Source organism: Prunus dulcis, chromosome 3 (genome assembly GCF_902201215.1).
Source record: "Prunus dulcis chromosome 3, ALMONDv2, whole genome shotgun sequence".
Classification (NCBI taxonomy): domain Eukaryota; kingdom Viridiplantae; phylum Streptophyta; class Magnoliopsida; order Rosales; family Rosaceae; genus Prunus; species Prunus dulcis.
In genome coordinates this window covers 12,118,798-12,134,005 of record NC_047652.1, presented here as the reverse complement: position 1 = coordinate 12,134,005, position 15,208 = coordinate 12,118,798, and the positions used below count along the sequence as shown (strand labels likewise).

Below are 15,208 nucleotides of genomic sequence, written 5' to 3'. Positions count from 1 at the left end.
TTGTAATCCATGAGCAAAAAACTTAGTAGAATGCATAAAAACATTGCTTAATAGAATATAATTCGTAATTTATGTCCTTGCAATTGAATTTTATGCACATTATTGCAAATGTGGTTGCAATCATATTATACATTTTATTCCTAGAAATGCATGCTTTATAAGTTTATCTTGAAAATACAAAATAAAATTAAACTATATATTTGGATAAGTTTAATTCCGAAAAGGAACATTTGAATTGATTAAGGGTCATTTGTCTCTTGTTTGACAATTGCTTTTGATACCATAAAAAAAGGAAAGAAAAAAAAAAGGTATGATTTACGAGTTTTGCATCATGATTACAACTTTAAGGTTCTTCCTAATCCCTAATCTTGTAATGTGGATCCATAACATTGTAAAATGGTGATTTACAACATTATGAATTTGGTGAACCCTAATGTTGTAATCCAGGAGCAAAACCTTGTAAATTGTTACCAAAAACTTGTAAGTTACGAGTTTAGGGATTCTCTTTACGACGTTAAGGTACCATCGGTCATTAATCTTGTAAACTATTGTTTACTAGAATAAGGACCCATTTTACATCCCTAAGGTCCACCATTATCAATTCCTTGTAATATGGATCCATATCTGTGTAAAAGGCTGATTTACAACATTATGGATTCAGTGAACCCTAACGTTGTAATCCAGGAGCAAAACCTTGTAAGTTGTTACCAAAAACTTGTAAGTTATGAGTTTAGGGATTCTCTTTACAACGTTAAGGTACCCTCGTATCCCAAAATTATAAAATCGGCCCTTAATCTTGTAAGCCCTCATTTTACTAGAATAAGGACCCCAATTTACATCCTCATGGTCCGGACTTACCTATTCTTTGTAATTTGGATCCATATCATTGTAAAATAAGGATTTACAACATTAAGGATTATGAGAACCCTAACGTTGTAATCGTGGTACAAAAACCTGTAAATCACTACCTAAATCATGTAACATACATGTTTATGGATCCATTTTACAACGTTTTGGTACCATCGTATCCCAAAATTGTAAGATCAGTCCTTAATCTTGTAAACTCTTATTTTACTAGAATAAGGACCCAATTTACATCCTCATGGTCCGAACTTATCTATTTTTATAATTTGGATCCATATCCTTGTAAAATAAGGATTTACAATGTTAAGGATTCTGAGATCACTAATGTTGTAATCATGGTGCAAAAACCTGCAAATCACTACTCAAATTGTGTAACCTACATGTTTATGGACCCTCTTTCCAATGTTATGATACATTTGTATCCCAAAATTGTAAAATCGACCATTAATCTTGTAAACCCTCATTTTACTAGAATAAGGACCTAATTTACATCATCATGGTCCGCACTTACCAATTCCTTGTAATGTGGATCCATATCCTTGTAAAATGAGGATTTACAACATTAAGGATTATGAGAATCCTAACGTTGTAATCGTTGTACAAAAACTTGTAAATCACTACCCAAATTGTGTAACTTACATGTTTTTGGATCCTCCTTACAAAGTTATGGTACCCTCATATCCCAAAATTGTAAAATCGGCCATTACTCTTGTAAACCCTCATTTTACTAGAATAAGGACCCAATGTACATCCTCATGGTCCAGAGTTACCAAATTCTTGTAATGTGGATCCATATCCTTGTAAATTGGTATTGATAATATTATGGATTAGGTGAACCCTAATGTTGTAATCTTGGTTCAAAAACTTATAAATCGCTACCCAAATCTTGTAACTTATAAGTTTTAGAATCCTCTTACATGTTATGGTACTCTCATATCCAAACTACTGTAAATTACTATCCAATCATATGTCAATTAATTACATGACCCTTATGCAATTGCATTTTCAAAAAGTAAAAACTTGATAACTTGTATAACCGGTAACCAATTTTTAAAAAAATTTGAGGGCATTATAAAGGACAAATGGTGTATGGGTGCACCTGGTGCACTGTAGAAGGTGCCGGGTTTTATGTAGTTTGTCACAAAAAAAAAAAGTGTCTTCTCCGAAATCCAAACCTCAGCTGTTAGTTAACTTTTGATCGCTATAGCTACACTCCAAGCTCCTCGTCTCCATCTTCGAACACTTTTCTTTCATACCTTCACTCAAAGAGTCCCACATCTGACTTTCATTTCTCTCAATTCTCACTATATATTGAAGCAATAGTCTCCATCCCGAATCTCTCTCCCGTACATTTCTCTCTTCAATGGCGACGATAACTGACTCCATCGTTCTCTATTCTTCGGCTCAAAATTCATATCTCCGGCCGGTGATATCGTCAAGGCCGGCTCTTTCCATCTCTGTTCGCCGAAGACTGGGTGCGTTGCCGGAATTCAGGGGCTTGAGGGTTCACTTGCTTCCCAAACCGTCGCCCGCGCCCTCCAATTTTCCAAAAGCCAGGCCTTTTCCATCAACTGCCGGCATTGTCTCTCAAGCTCAGGATACCACTCTCGATGGTACCTTTTTTCTTTTGTCTTGTAATTTTAAATTTTCGCATAAAAATTGATTCTTTTTCTCGTAATTTGGTTCTTGTAGTTTGGTTTCTCTTACCCCATTTTTTTTTTAATTTAAGAATTTAGTTTTGTTTATGTTCTATTTTGGTGTTGAGGAAGTAATGTAGCACAATAGAAACAAGAAAGAAAAGTTTAGTTTGATTTTGAACCAAGTTTTGATCATTTACCAAGGGATATCTCGTTAACTCTGTAGTTGGGTGTATTCAATTTTTTGCATAAATGGCTATGCGAATTGAGATTGTTTTTATAGATTCGTTTTAGCTTTATGCTCTGTCATTTTCTAGGGTATGTAATGTAAGCTTTGCTTGATGGGCTGCATCTTTGCTCCCTTGATGAGTATTGATACATGGGATTGTGTTTCATTAACAGTTTAATTAAGTATCCCCGACAAGAAGTATGAACTGCTTTTTTTTTGTTGTTATTGTTGGTTAGAGATGCCGAAACAAGACTAGCTCCCTTATTTCATATCATAAGTTCTAATCATCTTCAATATTGTCACCCTTATTTATTTCTGACTATAAAGAGGAGCAAGCCTTCATCACGCTAGAAATTTGATTGGCAAGTGTTATCTAAAACAAAGATTGTGACTGAAGGATTTCGTTAGTTCGAGAGTCATAAGTTTTATTGCTGTTTGTAGAGGACGCAGAGTATAGATAGGAAATTTGCATATAACCATACGCGTTCTAGTGTACTATGCAACTCCCATGCAATTCTTGAACCCAAAACATTCATGTTCATCCTCTGATATTTGTGTGTCTGTCTTTTTTCATAATGGAAATAACGTAAAATTTGTTACAATACTTGGTAATAGGCTGAGGCTGGGACAACCTCGTGAGTTTAATGCTTCAAAGACCAGCCCGAGTCAAACATTCAGGGTTCAGCAGGCTGGCTACAGGCCAAACCAACTTACCTTGCCTTGGGTTTCTATAAGATGAGGGTTGGGAAGGTTGAATGGTTAGGGTGGGGTGGAGTGGTCACTTTTCTAGAAAATGTAGTGCTCTAGTTGTCCATGGCAGAAATATAGGCGTGTTGGTAGAATGCCCTATGGAACTTTTGAGGCCCACTTCGCTTCATGGAACCATTCTTCATCATTAAGATGACCATGGTTTGATGAAGAGGTGAATGTACGTATTTTTCATCACTACGATAAACCATATTAATATGATGATGACGTTTGAGATAAAGTATGGATCTAAATTATTTAATCCTGTTTGCTTTACAAAATAATTCGTAATGGGGATGATCCTTTGTGCAGGTATTGAATTAGGAACATAGAGACCATTAGAACTCCGGGAACCATAATGATTGAGAGTTTGAAGCATTTGAATGTGGTGCTTACGACTCCCAAGAATTGAAAGTATTGGCAGATAGACTGTCCCTAAAATACGTAGTAGTGAGTGCAAACCCACATTCACATAAAAAAAATGACTGGTTCCATTTTACAGTCTATAAATTTCCTTCATGGCCAGTTTCAAGGAAGCATTAGAAGTAACTTTTTGAGGTTAGAATCTATGTAACCCATCAAACTAACCCTCAAATTATGTTACATTCCTAATTGAGAAGAATTTTTTTTAATCTTTTATATGCATAAAGAAAATTATAAACATATATTGTGTGTGTGTGTGTGTGTGAAAATGAAAATCTAATTGAATCACCAAAGAAAATTTCTTAGAAAAGATTATAACATGTGAAAAGATTTAATGTACACATCAATTTGGTAAACATATATTGTGTGGGTGTGTGTAGGATGCAATTGTTTTTGAGTTTCCAGATGAAACCTACTTCTAATTTGTGTTGCCATTGTCGTATCAAATTGGAAGCTTCCTTTGTCAAACAATTTTTCTCTTTTGAAATCGATGACTTCCAATTAATTTCAACACTGCAATCTGACAAGAAGTTATCCACCGCAATGCCTAAACTCCAAATTTAGCATGCCATCTGGAAGTTGTGGTGAAAAATCATACTTTTCAGGTTTGAAGAGACATATCAAAGGAAATGAAATAGGCATGAGGTAAGATACAATGTTTTGTGGTTATCATACCTGTATGAGTTCGAAGCCATTTGGTTACATATATCCAATTTTGTGATGACCCTTTCTCCGTCAAATTTCATTTCCTCATTTCTTAACATCTCACATCTCTTATGTCACAGTACCACTAGATGTGGGAATTGAATGTGTACTTCAATATCAGCTTCACCTTATCCATTGTAGAAAGTCAGAGAACTCAAATTAACTTTCTCAGGTCTTTATTTCCTCCCACAATGGCTTCAGATAAAATATATCTATGTCTGGTTTGTCACAGACGATTTCTTGATGTTTCTATAAAGTAAAAAAGATGAAGTGAAAGAAAGGCCTCAAGTTGATTCTCATCTGCCTGCAAATGAAATTTTGTTCTTATTCAGTATAGTCAACTATAATGGACGTGAAATATATATTATGCATACACTGTAATTCAGTAAAAGTTTTGGAATCAATTGTTTTTCTTGGTGCATACACTGTTATTATTGTCAATGCGATAGATAAGCACACTTCACTGTAATATCTTCACCTGGTGTTGTTTGGCAGTTCCATTCATGTGCCATCAAACGATTGGACCATAGTTACCATTCACCATCTCTCATTATTGCATGTTACAAGTTTTTAAATGGAGCTGTATTTTGCATTTGTTCTGCATGTATACTTGATCATATATAAGAGTGCTGGCTCAGATAGTGCTCCAGTATTTTAGTGCATAAGACCAGGTTGATACAGAGTACTGATTGAGTAAAAGTTGGACATTTTCTGAAACTTAGAAAAAAGAACATTGTCTGATTGTTTGCTTGTATCAGGTTACCAGCATATCATCTTTTTGTATTAAGATCACATTTTAGCATTGATTCTTTTTGTTAAATGCAGGCAAATGTACTTACCCTTTTGCTTTCTAACTACAGTTCCCACAGTTACGGATAGAACATGGAACTCACTGGTCCTCAAAGCTGATGGCCCTGTATTGGTTGAGTTTTGGGCTCCATGGTGTGGGCCTTGCCGCACGATCCATCCAGTAGTAGGTGAACTAGCAAAGGAGTATGCTGGGAAGCTTAAGTGCTTTAAGTTAAGCACGGATGATACTCCTTCAATTGCAACCCAATATGGAATTCGAAGTGTCCCAACCATCATGATTTTCATCAATGGTGAGAAAAAGGACGCAATAATTGGTGCTGTGCCTAAAACCACATTGACTGCTACCATTGAGAAATTTTTGTAGGTGGGTATGGAAATCTTTTGCAAAATTTCTGTTTGTATTTTTCTTTTCTTTCATGTTCTCTTTGCTGTTAGGGTAATAAATTCATCAGTCTATCAAACTTGGAAGCATCTTTTATCTTGTCTTTTGATGGTCATCTATGTTGATTTTCTACACGAACGCGTCTCGACTTCTCCAATAATATTGGCCTTGCTGAAAATTTCTTGCCCCAAGGAAGTACTAGAGGGTCAACTTCGCAACTTTGAAAAGCTTCTACATAAGACCCTACAATGACCTCTTGCCTTCCTACCCACTCACATTTTTTCATATTTTCTACTATTCTAGAACTTTTGAACTTGACTAGGCCTTCATGTTGATTTGATGTTGTTGGATCTTACTGGAAAATATGTTGTTACTTTCTTTTGAATTGCTGTCACCAATAAAGATAAATAAATCAAGGGCTGCAGCCTGCGTACAAGTTACATCTAGAATCTCACAAGAGTTCTGACTCTTCTTCTAAGCCATTTCTGATTATGATGTTGATGTCTTTGATTCAAAAACTATGACTATTTCTGTTGTTTATATGACTTGAATCAAACTGAGGACTTCATTCTTATTGGCAACCGAATAAGAAAATAGGGTCGAAGTTAGAAGTTGCCTTGTTTACAATTATGAAAAAACAGGAGGAAAGTCTATATTATGATAGAAACCACATTTTATTGGTCTCTGTTCTTGAATTTCCATGCCAGAAGTATGTTTAGGGAACCATTTATTCTATTATTTCTCGAAGAAAAGTCTCAGTAAACTTGAAAGCTAGACTGATGAGTTTGTCTTTCAACAGAAAAAAAAAGAAAAAAAAAAGAAAAAGGCTTTCATGAGAAGACAGAAATAAAATACTTCATTCCATTTTAGTCTTCTGTCAAAACTAGTTCACTTTACCAACTTAATAAAATCGGTTCAACACTTGGTACAAAAGAGAAGAAGCTTTTCTTCTTAAACAGATTAGGAGCTCTCCTTTTCTCTAGGGTGCCTGGTTCAAATTTCTAATTGAAACATGAGGAACCCTATTTGATCTGGGCACATTGCCTCTAGCCCACAACCTTCTACTAAAATTGGATGGTCCACAAAACTTGTGCAGTAATTGAATTAAACTTTTCTTTCAAACGCTAACTGTTATGATTTAAGAAAGGAAGAGGCTTTTTTTTTTCTTTTTTTTTTTTTTTTGCGGAAGGAAAGGAAGAGGCTTTATCAGTCTGTTTAGTAAGATGTGAGCATGACAAAAAAAAAAAAAAAAAAACATTGAAATGAAAAAAGTTGACGATTGGACTAACGGTGCAAACGGAATGAAGCTGAAAATAAATAAAAAACAACCACAACCTGCAAGTTGGCCTATTTAAAATTTGTAGACCATACCACAGTCGCAGTCGCAGTCGCAGCCAGTCAGACCCTTATCTGAATTGTTATGAATATTGTGAATATGGGAAACCTTCTGACATTTACCAAGTCCAATTTTAATTCTGCATAAACAATGACTGTTGCTGAAGCTCAGGCTAGCCGGCATTTTACTAGAAACATCCGCATGCTATTATTTTCTATTACGTCTCATTGTTTTCCTTTTTTTACGACGTCCGCACAGTAATAACATACAAACATCCGTATAGAAAAAGAACTGTATATAACATCAACGTGCAGGTCAACTCCCAATGCAATTATGCAACGCTAATTTTTAATCAGTGGTTTATGTGTCTGGAAACTGGTGTTGCTTATTACATGCATTCTAATTATTAGCCACTTGGATGCCAGAAGGCTAGGTTAGGTTAGAAACAAATGACAAATAGGAAGATTAGCAAATACTTGGATATTATAAAACCAAGGAGGCCATGGGAGGGGGCCATGTCCAAAGAGGAGGCCAGCTAGCTAGAAGCATCTTATTGTTCTTATTCTTTTGGAAACATATTGGCAACAAACAAGCCATGCAAATTTAGTTTAACGTCAAGTTGTGAAGTTGGTGATTGGTCCATTCGGTCAACTAGTAGCTTTGACTGATGATTGAAGTTGATCACATGGAGTATCTATAGATCCTGCATGTGTATTTCTAAGCCTAAGGATAATCTAATGTTTCAAATATATATATATAGGGGACCATCATTTTTATAAGATATCTAATATTGCTACAATATGAATGAATATTCATTGTACGATAATATGAATGAATATTCTCTCTATTCATATTTTCGTGTTAAGCAAAGCAGGATTAATACAAGATATACTACTTGTTAGAAAAATGAATGACAATAGTTTCATATACCTAACAGTAGGGGTTGGCATCAATTCGACCGAAACTTAATCAGAAAAGTCAAATAGTTTAAAACTGAACGAGACTGTAATGATTCAGTTCGGTTGTGATTTTGAACTTTTGTAAATCACTCTAAACTAAACCAGAGAGGTTATGAATTTGATTCGACTTCATCAACATTTTTTTATTAAAACCGAACTGAATCAAATCAATTTATTCTAATAAGTTCTGTCGGTATTTTAAAGTAAAATTGATTCAATCTGGATCTTGGCTGACCCTAGCCGGCTTTTTTTATAAGGCGACTATGTCATGAGTGTAAAATCTAGGCATATGCAACTTGTAATTTTGCTCCTGCATGGTGAGTGGACGAATAGATCTAAGCCCTACTGTCCCCCTTTTTTTCTCTCTACTATTTTAAAGCTAATCAAAGTAAGTTGTTGCCAATTGCAAATTGGCTTGTGAGCTTTCCGGACATGGTCAACAACCCTGTGTTACCCATGTCCATATCCTCTGTCCAGAAAGCAGTGACAATACAACGTACAAAGAAGAGCCATCATGCACCACCTCATCTTTATCTGGCGTGGAGAAGACCTGTCTTCTGAGCAAGAAGAAGATAGGCACGACGTCATTAACAAGAAGGAAAATGATCACCTGAATATTATATTCTTAACGAAGAAAGGGATATTGCCATTCAATTATTTTTTTTAATTTTTTTTTTTCCTTCCCATGCCCCTCCTTATTTGGATGTTAATGTGTTATAAGATTATACCCACATAAGATATTCCAACTCTATAAACGTGGATTAGGTCAGTTGATTAGGACAGTGAGTCCGCCTGCTAACACCCAAGTTCGGAAGCCAATTTGGTAGGCACAACTATATGAAAATTAATTGTGAAAGTTCAAAAGCCAGTTGATCAGATCAGGGCAGGCAGAACTCTCTGAAATGCTGATATGGTTATGCATCTTGCCCAGCTTAACATGTACGATGAGTTGGGTTCTTTATTTAACACACAAGTTAACTGCAAAGTCGTGCCTTCCAAAGCACTAAATGTGCTAGAAACCTAGAATATTACAGTTAATTTTCACACTAGAAAGTTTAACCCCTAGTGATCTATAAAAAGAGAATTCAATCTTGTCCAAAAGATTTGGTCCAAGGTTGACAAATAGGTTTCATTGAGAAACTTTCCACACATTGATCACGTATAATCGTGTTTTAAGGTGGAATTCTGATCAGCTTATACATGGGAATAGTTAGCCTAATGTCAAATCTATGGCATGGATTGGAGCAGACTTCATTTTCACCACGCCATGAACTTATCTGCTCTGGACTTAATATATCTAACACTTACCGTAATTGATTTTTCTTTCTTGTACAAAAGTAGCTTTCTTCTTATCTATAGAGTCAGGACAAGATGTCCCTTGTCCAACGAAATTAAGACTTGGTTTCCCGTTTTAGTTATATATTAATTGTGAAGATGTTTGTTTAAAGAGTAATTTTCATTCACACTTAAAACAATGCTCATCTGCAAAGGACCCACTAGTGTAGTGGTTTGGAGTATTTACTCCCTCAGGCAAGGTCCTGGGTTCGAGTCCTAGCATATATATTGCGTGTGTGAGTTTAATATGCTATAGTTCCTTTCAATAAGGAAAATCCTCCCAAAAAAAAAAAATAATAAAACACTGCTCATCAGACTCAATTATGCTCCACCATATCCAAATAAAATACAACTTATACGAAAATAGATGAGCAATATAGGAGAGGGTGGTGGCAACGGGCCTGGCCGACGGCTAGCATCTCTTTTTGTTTCTTATTTGTTATTCTCACTTGGAGTAATTTTGAAGAGACATAAGATTGTAGTTAAAGTTTCATTATAAGTTTCGGTTTCAACTGTTTTTCTTTTTAGGAACCTCAACTGTACGAGAGAAACTTTATTAATCATCAATAAAAAGACACGAACATAGAAGGGTGAAGAGGGAAGAGAGGCTTAAAAAGTTGACCCACGATTATAGACATCAACAAACAAAAAATCCTGAATAAGATCATGAAACTCCTCAAACCATTCGAATTTATCACTAATAAACAATGCTCGACAAGCTAATCTATGTGTCACTTCATTCTCATGTAGCACCACTTTTCCCATAAATAATTTGTTGGACTTTCTTCGTCTTCCTTAACTGATTGGCAAATTAGGCGTCCACCTATTAAAATAATGAAATATGGCAAAAGACTTCTAGAAGCTATATTAACAAATAACTACCGGCCAGAGATAGACTATTTTTATAGAGTACATTAATGTATTATTTTACACGTAGCTAGCAAATAAAAAAACATAAAGCATGTTAAATAATAATAAAAATAAGAGAATTCTATACTCATTCTTAGCACTATAATAAATCCTACACCATTCAATTTATATATAAAAAAAACTCAAAAAATAATAGCTGGCCATATTAAATTTAATTTTAATTATTAAATTATTTTAATGCCCCATTTAGTATTTTGGGTTTTTTTATGAGGTTTTTGGGTTTTATTTGTTTTAAGAAATCAATGGCCGTTTTGTAATTTAAAAGAAGTTAAACGCATTTTTATTATGTTGTAAATGGGCTTTGGGTGTGTTTCTAAAGTCCATTTCATATAGGTTTTTATTTATAATTTGAGCTCTTATATTGGGTATTATAGTGAATCTCCCATTAAAAAAAACCCAAAATATTTAATAGAGTATCAAAGGTCTTTAATAATTAAAATTAAATTCAATAAGGCCAGCTGTCATTTTTTGAATTTATTTATAAAAATTAAATAGTTAAAAATTATATTATTAATGTAAAAATGAGTATATGACTAAATATCTCATACACTAATTTTTTTTTCTCATTAAAGAATAATATAATTCTTTTTTTCTTGGTGAAAAATAAAATAATTCCTTTTGAGTGCAAGAGATGATGGTTTTGAGGTAAGTCGGCATAGGGAAGTGGTGCCCCCACCTCCCTTCTGAAATGGGTGTCCTTCTAGATCAAGTTGATTGGGTAGCTTGAAAGCAACTTATGCCTAGGAAAATAATTAAGTAACTAATAGTGACCACATATAGATAAGTTAAACATTAATTCCTGACTATATTATATTAATAATTCAAGATTTTAATATTAATGTTGCATGTTATAGCTTCAGTGCTCCGGCATTAGCGGTTTCAATTTGTCGTTTGTCCTTGGTGACTTCAAATCATAAATTAATTTTGCATTATTAATATTAGTAGATATTTTTAAAATCCTGTTGTTTGTTTGTTTGTTGGTCTAGGTGTTTAGGAGCATGGTCGATCAATCATGCGTATGTCCCCTCTTTCATTGGCCAATTAATCAAGCTCACAGGTTTCAACCTCGTTGAGTGAGGGGATTTTTTCACATACACGACAAAATATCATAGGAATTTGAATATGAAATCATTGATCAACAAGTCAATACTATTTTTTACTGGACTAGATCCCGTCAATTCAATTCAAACTCTTGCATTTAAAATATGGGAAGAAGAGTGCTATATTCTAATACAAAAATTAACAATAAGTAAGTAAAAAAGAAAGCTGGAGACGCGCATTTATGAACAACATCTTCATGCTGGGGAAGGAGGAGAGCATGGAGACAGAGAGGCATGGTGTTTGCAGTTTAATAAGTTCATGCATGATTGAGTCTTGGAAGTTGGAGCTGATCTGCTTATCCAGATAATTAGGCGTAGGAGATGTAGAAGAAAACACAAACATTTATATACGTTAACTGTGACTAGAGAGAGTTGTACATAAAACTAAGCCCTCAAAAAAAGCAAGCTAACAAGCTAAGTTATTCAAGTTCTTGTCAAGTCCTTGTTCACTTTAATGATTTGTTGTTTAAGTGCAGATTCAGTTTCACTTTTCTACGCAGGATCTCAACATAGTGGCACGCCCGCATTCATAAATAACTTCTTACCTAAGAACTAGACGTTCACTCTACATCCATAATCTTGTTCTTCTTTCGTTGTTTCTAAGTGTTTTCGGTACCAAAAAAAAGTAGCAACAGTCATCATTATTTGGTGACATTTGGTCACCCTAGCATTAGTCATCAAATGTCACCAAATAATGATGACTGTTGCCACTTTTTTATTATAATATTTTAGTGAATACGCGTGCAATCTCACAGTCATTAGCTAATTTTGTTACGATAATTTTCCAAAGTTCATATTTCATAAACACACTCTAACTTAACAATAACTACATGAATGTGAGACACGACATGACTTGAATCCTTAGTTATGATCTAAGAGTTAGTTCCTAGAATTCACAGCTGAAACACTCCCAAACCAACCCTTGGTCAATTTCTCGTGTTACTAGAACATGGTCCCTCAGAATTTCTCACGTTGTTGAACGGACAAAAAGAAGGAACGGCGAAGAGAGGCAAAGGAACTTTATAAGGATCTATAGATATTCTAGAATGCCGACTTTCCCAGACATAATTTATTGGTGGTGTCAAACAGTCAAGGCTTAAAGCATGCACCACCACAATTTGTATTTCTCCCACTCTCTCTCCTTCTAGACTTTCAACCCAGCAGACAAAAAACAATCAATGAGAAGTTCCTTCTAGAAACATTTTGGGCTGATCTTGAGAGGCCAGAATGTTCAAAATGAATGAAACTTTTCAACAATAAATGGTCTGTTGAGTAGCAACTTTGGAAAGGCTTTTTTTTTTCATAGCTTTTCTTTTTATTTGTTTCTTCATCGTAAAAGAAAAGGTCAATCTCGCGTTCTAAATTAAAATGAACGTAAATGTTCTATCACCGAAATTATACAAGATGAGAAATGAACCTTACATATTATTTCATCTAGTACATTTTCTCTTTCAAGAACAAACAAGAGTACTAACAATGTCTGGTGATATATTAAAACCGTACGTGAGTCTAAATCTTCTGTATTATGCTGACCTAATTAATTTCGATATGTTTAACGTTAAATACAATGCTCTTTGTAATTATTTTTGTTCCTCTTATTAATAAAATACTATCGTTATTTATAAAAATAAAAAATGCAGTACCCTTTATTGCCATTGTTAAATTCGACTAAGTCATTCAACTGTAAACTATCAACTATCAACTATGCCATTTAAGACATTTAAGCTTTACCTATATTCAAATGTAAACGTAACAATGACGCATTAATTTGGTCTTCGTTTGCATTCATTTTTTTTCAACTTTTTTGTTTCTTTTAAAATTATTTCATTTTAGGGAGAGAGAGCTTTCGGACCAATTGCATCTGCAATGAAGTGAGCATATATTATTCTCTCATAATAAATAAAAAAAATAGTCAACTATATAGAATTATTCGAATTATTATTCTATTTTCAAATTCCTTTACGAACTATTGAGTTTTACAATATACAAACTCTAATAAACTTCTTGGCACCTCCATTAACTAGTCCATTTATTAATATGTAAAATACAGTAAGCAATTCAAAACATCCCCATTCTGCACTCGAGTTTGAATCCCCCTCTCATCCACATAGTTTCGATTAAATTAAAATAAAATATCGCTTGCAATGAGCCATCTAAACACCCCTAATAGCCAAGTGGTCAAACAGTCAAACCAGTTGCGCTAACATTTACCATATACTTGATGCCTTGTTTCTTGGGGTCAAGTTCAAAACAATGAGAAAAATTCTTAAGTGGAAGGGGTCATTTGACCATCCTTGGCTTGTGTGCGACTTGCGAAATCATGTATAAATCCATGTGGAAAAACATTAAGTTAATATACATACCATATTATTATGTATAATTGTTATGAAGAACACGGTCCTCAACGTTATGATATGATAAACAAAGTATCCATGTGGCCGCATATTACAACACTACGTAGCTAAAGAGCTTACCGGTCGTATTACCAACTTTAAAATGTTTTAGTGTTGTAAGGAATTTATAGGTCAAATAATTAAGAGATATTATTTCTGCGCTTGAGATCTCATCTTAAAATTTTCCTTTTACGATATCGCTTATATATAAAAATAAAATAAAAAACAGTTTTTTATTGCTAGACAAGACCATATATAATATATTGAAACTAATTTTTTGTTTGATTGCAAGCTATATTGGGAGAATGGTGAATCAAATTTATGCTATCTTCAGTCATAAGGCTAAATGTAGTCCAGTGTTAAAAATTTAGTCCTTTAAAATATTAATTTTTTAAAGAATAGTGTATGGCTAAATTTTTCCATCTCTAGCCATGTATGGCTATATTTTAGGGTCATTCATATTTTATTATTTTGAAAAATTTTAGGATCAAAATTTTGTTAACAAGGATATTTCTATATGTAAACTTTTTCTTTTTGATAAAATAGGATAGAACAAGAAAAAAGAGTAGAAAACCCAAAGCAGATAAAAGGAGCCACATCAGCAGTAGTACACCGCCAACACAATCGTGCAATATATGGTATACCATCTAGAAACACAAGAAAGAGCACATCCCCATTCGTCCGTCATCATCATGCTAATTTAATGCCACGTGTCGACTCCGCGTATAATTGCATTGGTCTTTGATGTCGGTGATTCAGGTCTTCGTGAATCGTGTCTGGTGCTGCCTGTACGTGGCGGTTCTTATTCTGCGCCTGTGGCTCCCACGACGACACCATCTGCCACGTCATCGGCCTTTTTCCTTCCTCCAGATCAAAGATAACGAGTCAGACTCTCTTATCAATATATAAATAAATATAAGGGGCCCCTTGGTTCTTTGTATCTGCCCTTGAGATTGATCTAACACATATCGACGGTCCAGATTTGGTCTTGAGGAACATGTATTTTATGTATGGTCAACAACACCATTATATATATACTAATTGCATGTACGTTTTCTTTTCTTTACTCTCAAAATTTCCCCTACTATTTTCTTCGTTAGGTTTTTTTTTTCTCTGTAAACAATGTGAGTTGGCCAAAATAATTATTTTTTGATGCATTTATTCTCAATGCTCTAATTATTGGATTTTTTAAATAATTTTTATTTGTCAAAGCTGTGTTTCTTTTTAAATATACTTTAACGTCTCTTGTGCTTTTCTTTCCCTATAATATGTATGCCACGTATGGGTTCAACAACATACACATTATCAAAGAGATAAGAATTTATATGTCAAATTCTTCTTCTTCTTTTTTATTTTAA

At 34.2% G+C, this 15,208-nt stretch overlaps 1 protein-coding gene across 1 annotated transcript; it reads left to right on the top strand.

The window, feature by feature from the left end:
• The first annotated feature begins 2,032 nt into the window (after positions 1-2,032).
• Positions 2,033-6,182, top strand: LOC117620642 (thioredoxin 1-like). Its single transcript, XM_034350773.1, has 2 exons — positions 2,033-2,477; positions 5,466-6,182. Exons 1-2 carry the CDS (start codon positions 2,228-2,230, stop codon positions 5,777-5,779), a joined length of 564 nt encoding a protein of 187 aa, XP_034206664.1. The 5' UTR covers positions 2,033-2,227; the 3' UTR covers positions 5,780-6,182.
• Positions 6,183-15,208: the final 9,026 nt, after the last annotated feature.

What these genes read in the sequence shown, in the direction of transcription:
- LOC117620642 (XM_034350773.1), top strand. Translation starts at nt 2,228, where the DNA reads ATGGCGACGATAACTGACTCCATCGTTCTCTATTCTTCGGCTCAAAAT. An exon ending in TCAGGATACCACTCTCGATG is followed by an intron (nt 2,478 to 5,465) that starts GTACCTTTTTTC and finishes TTCTAACTACAG; the next exon opens with TTCCCACAGTTACGGATAGA.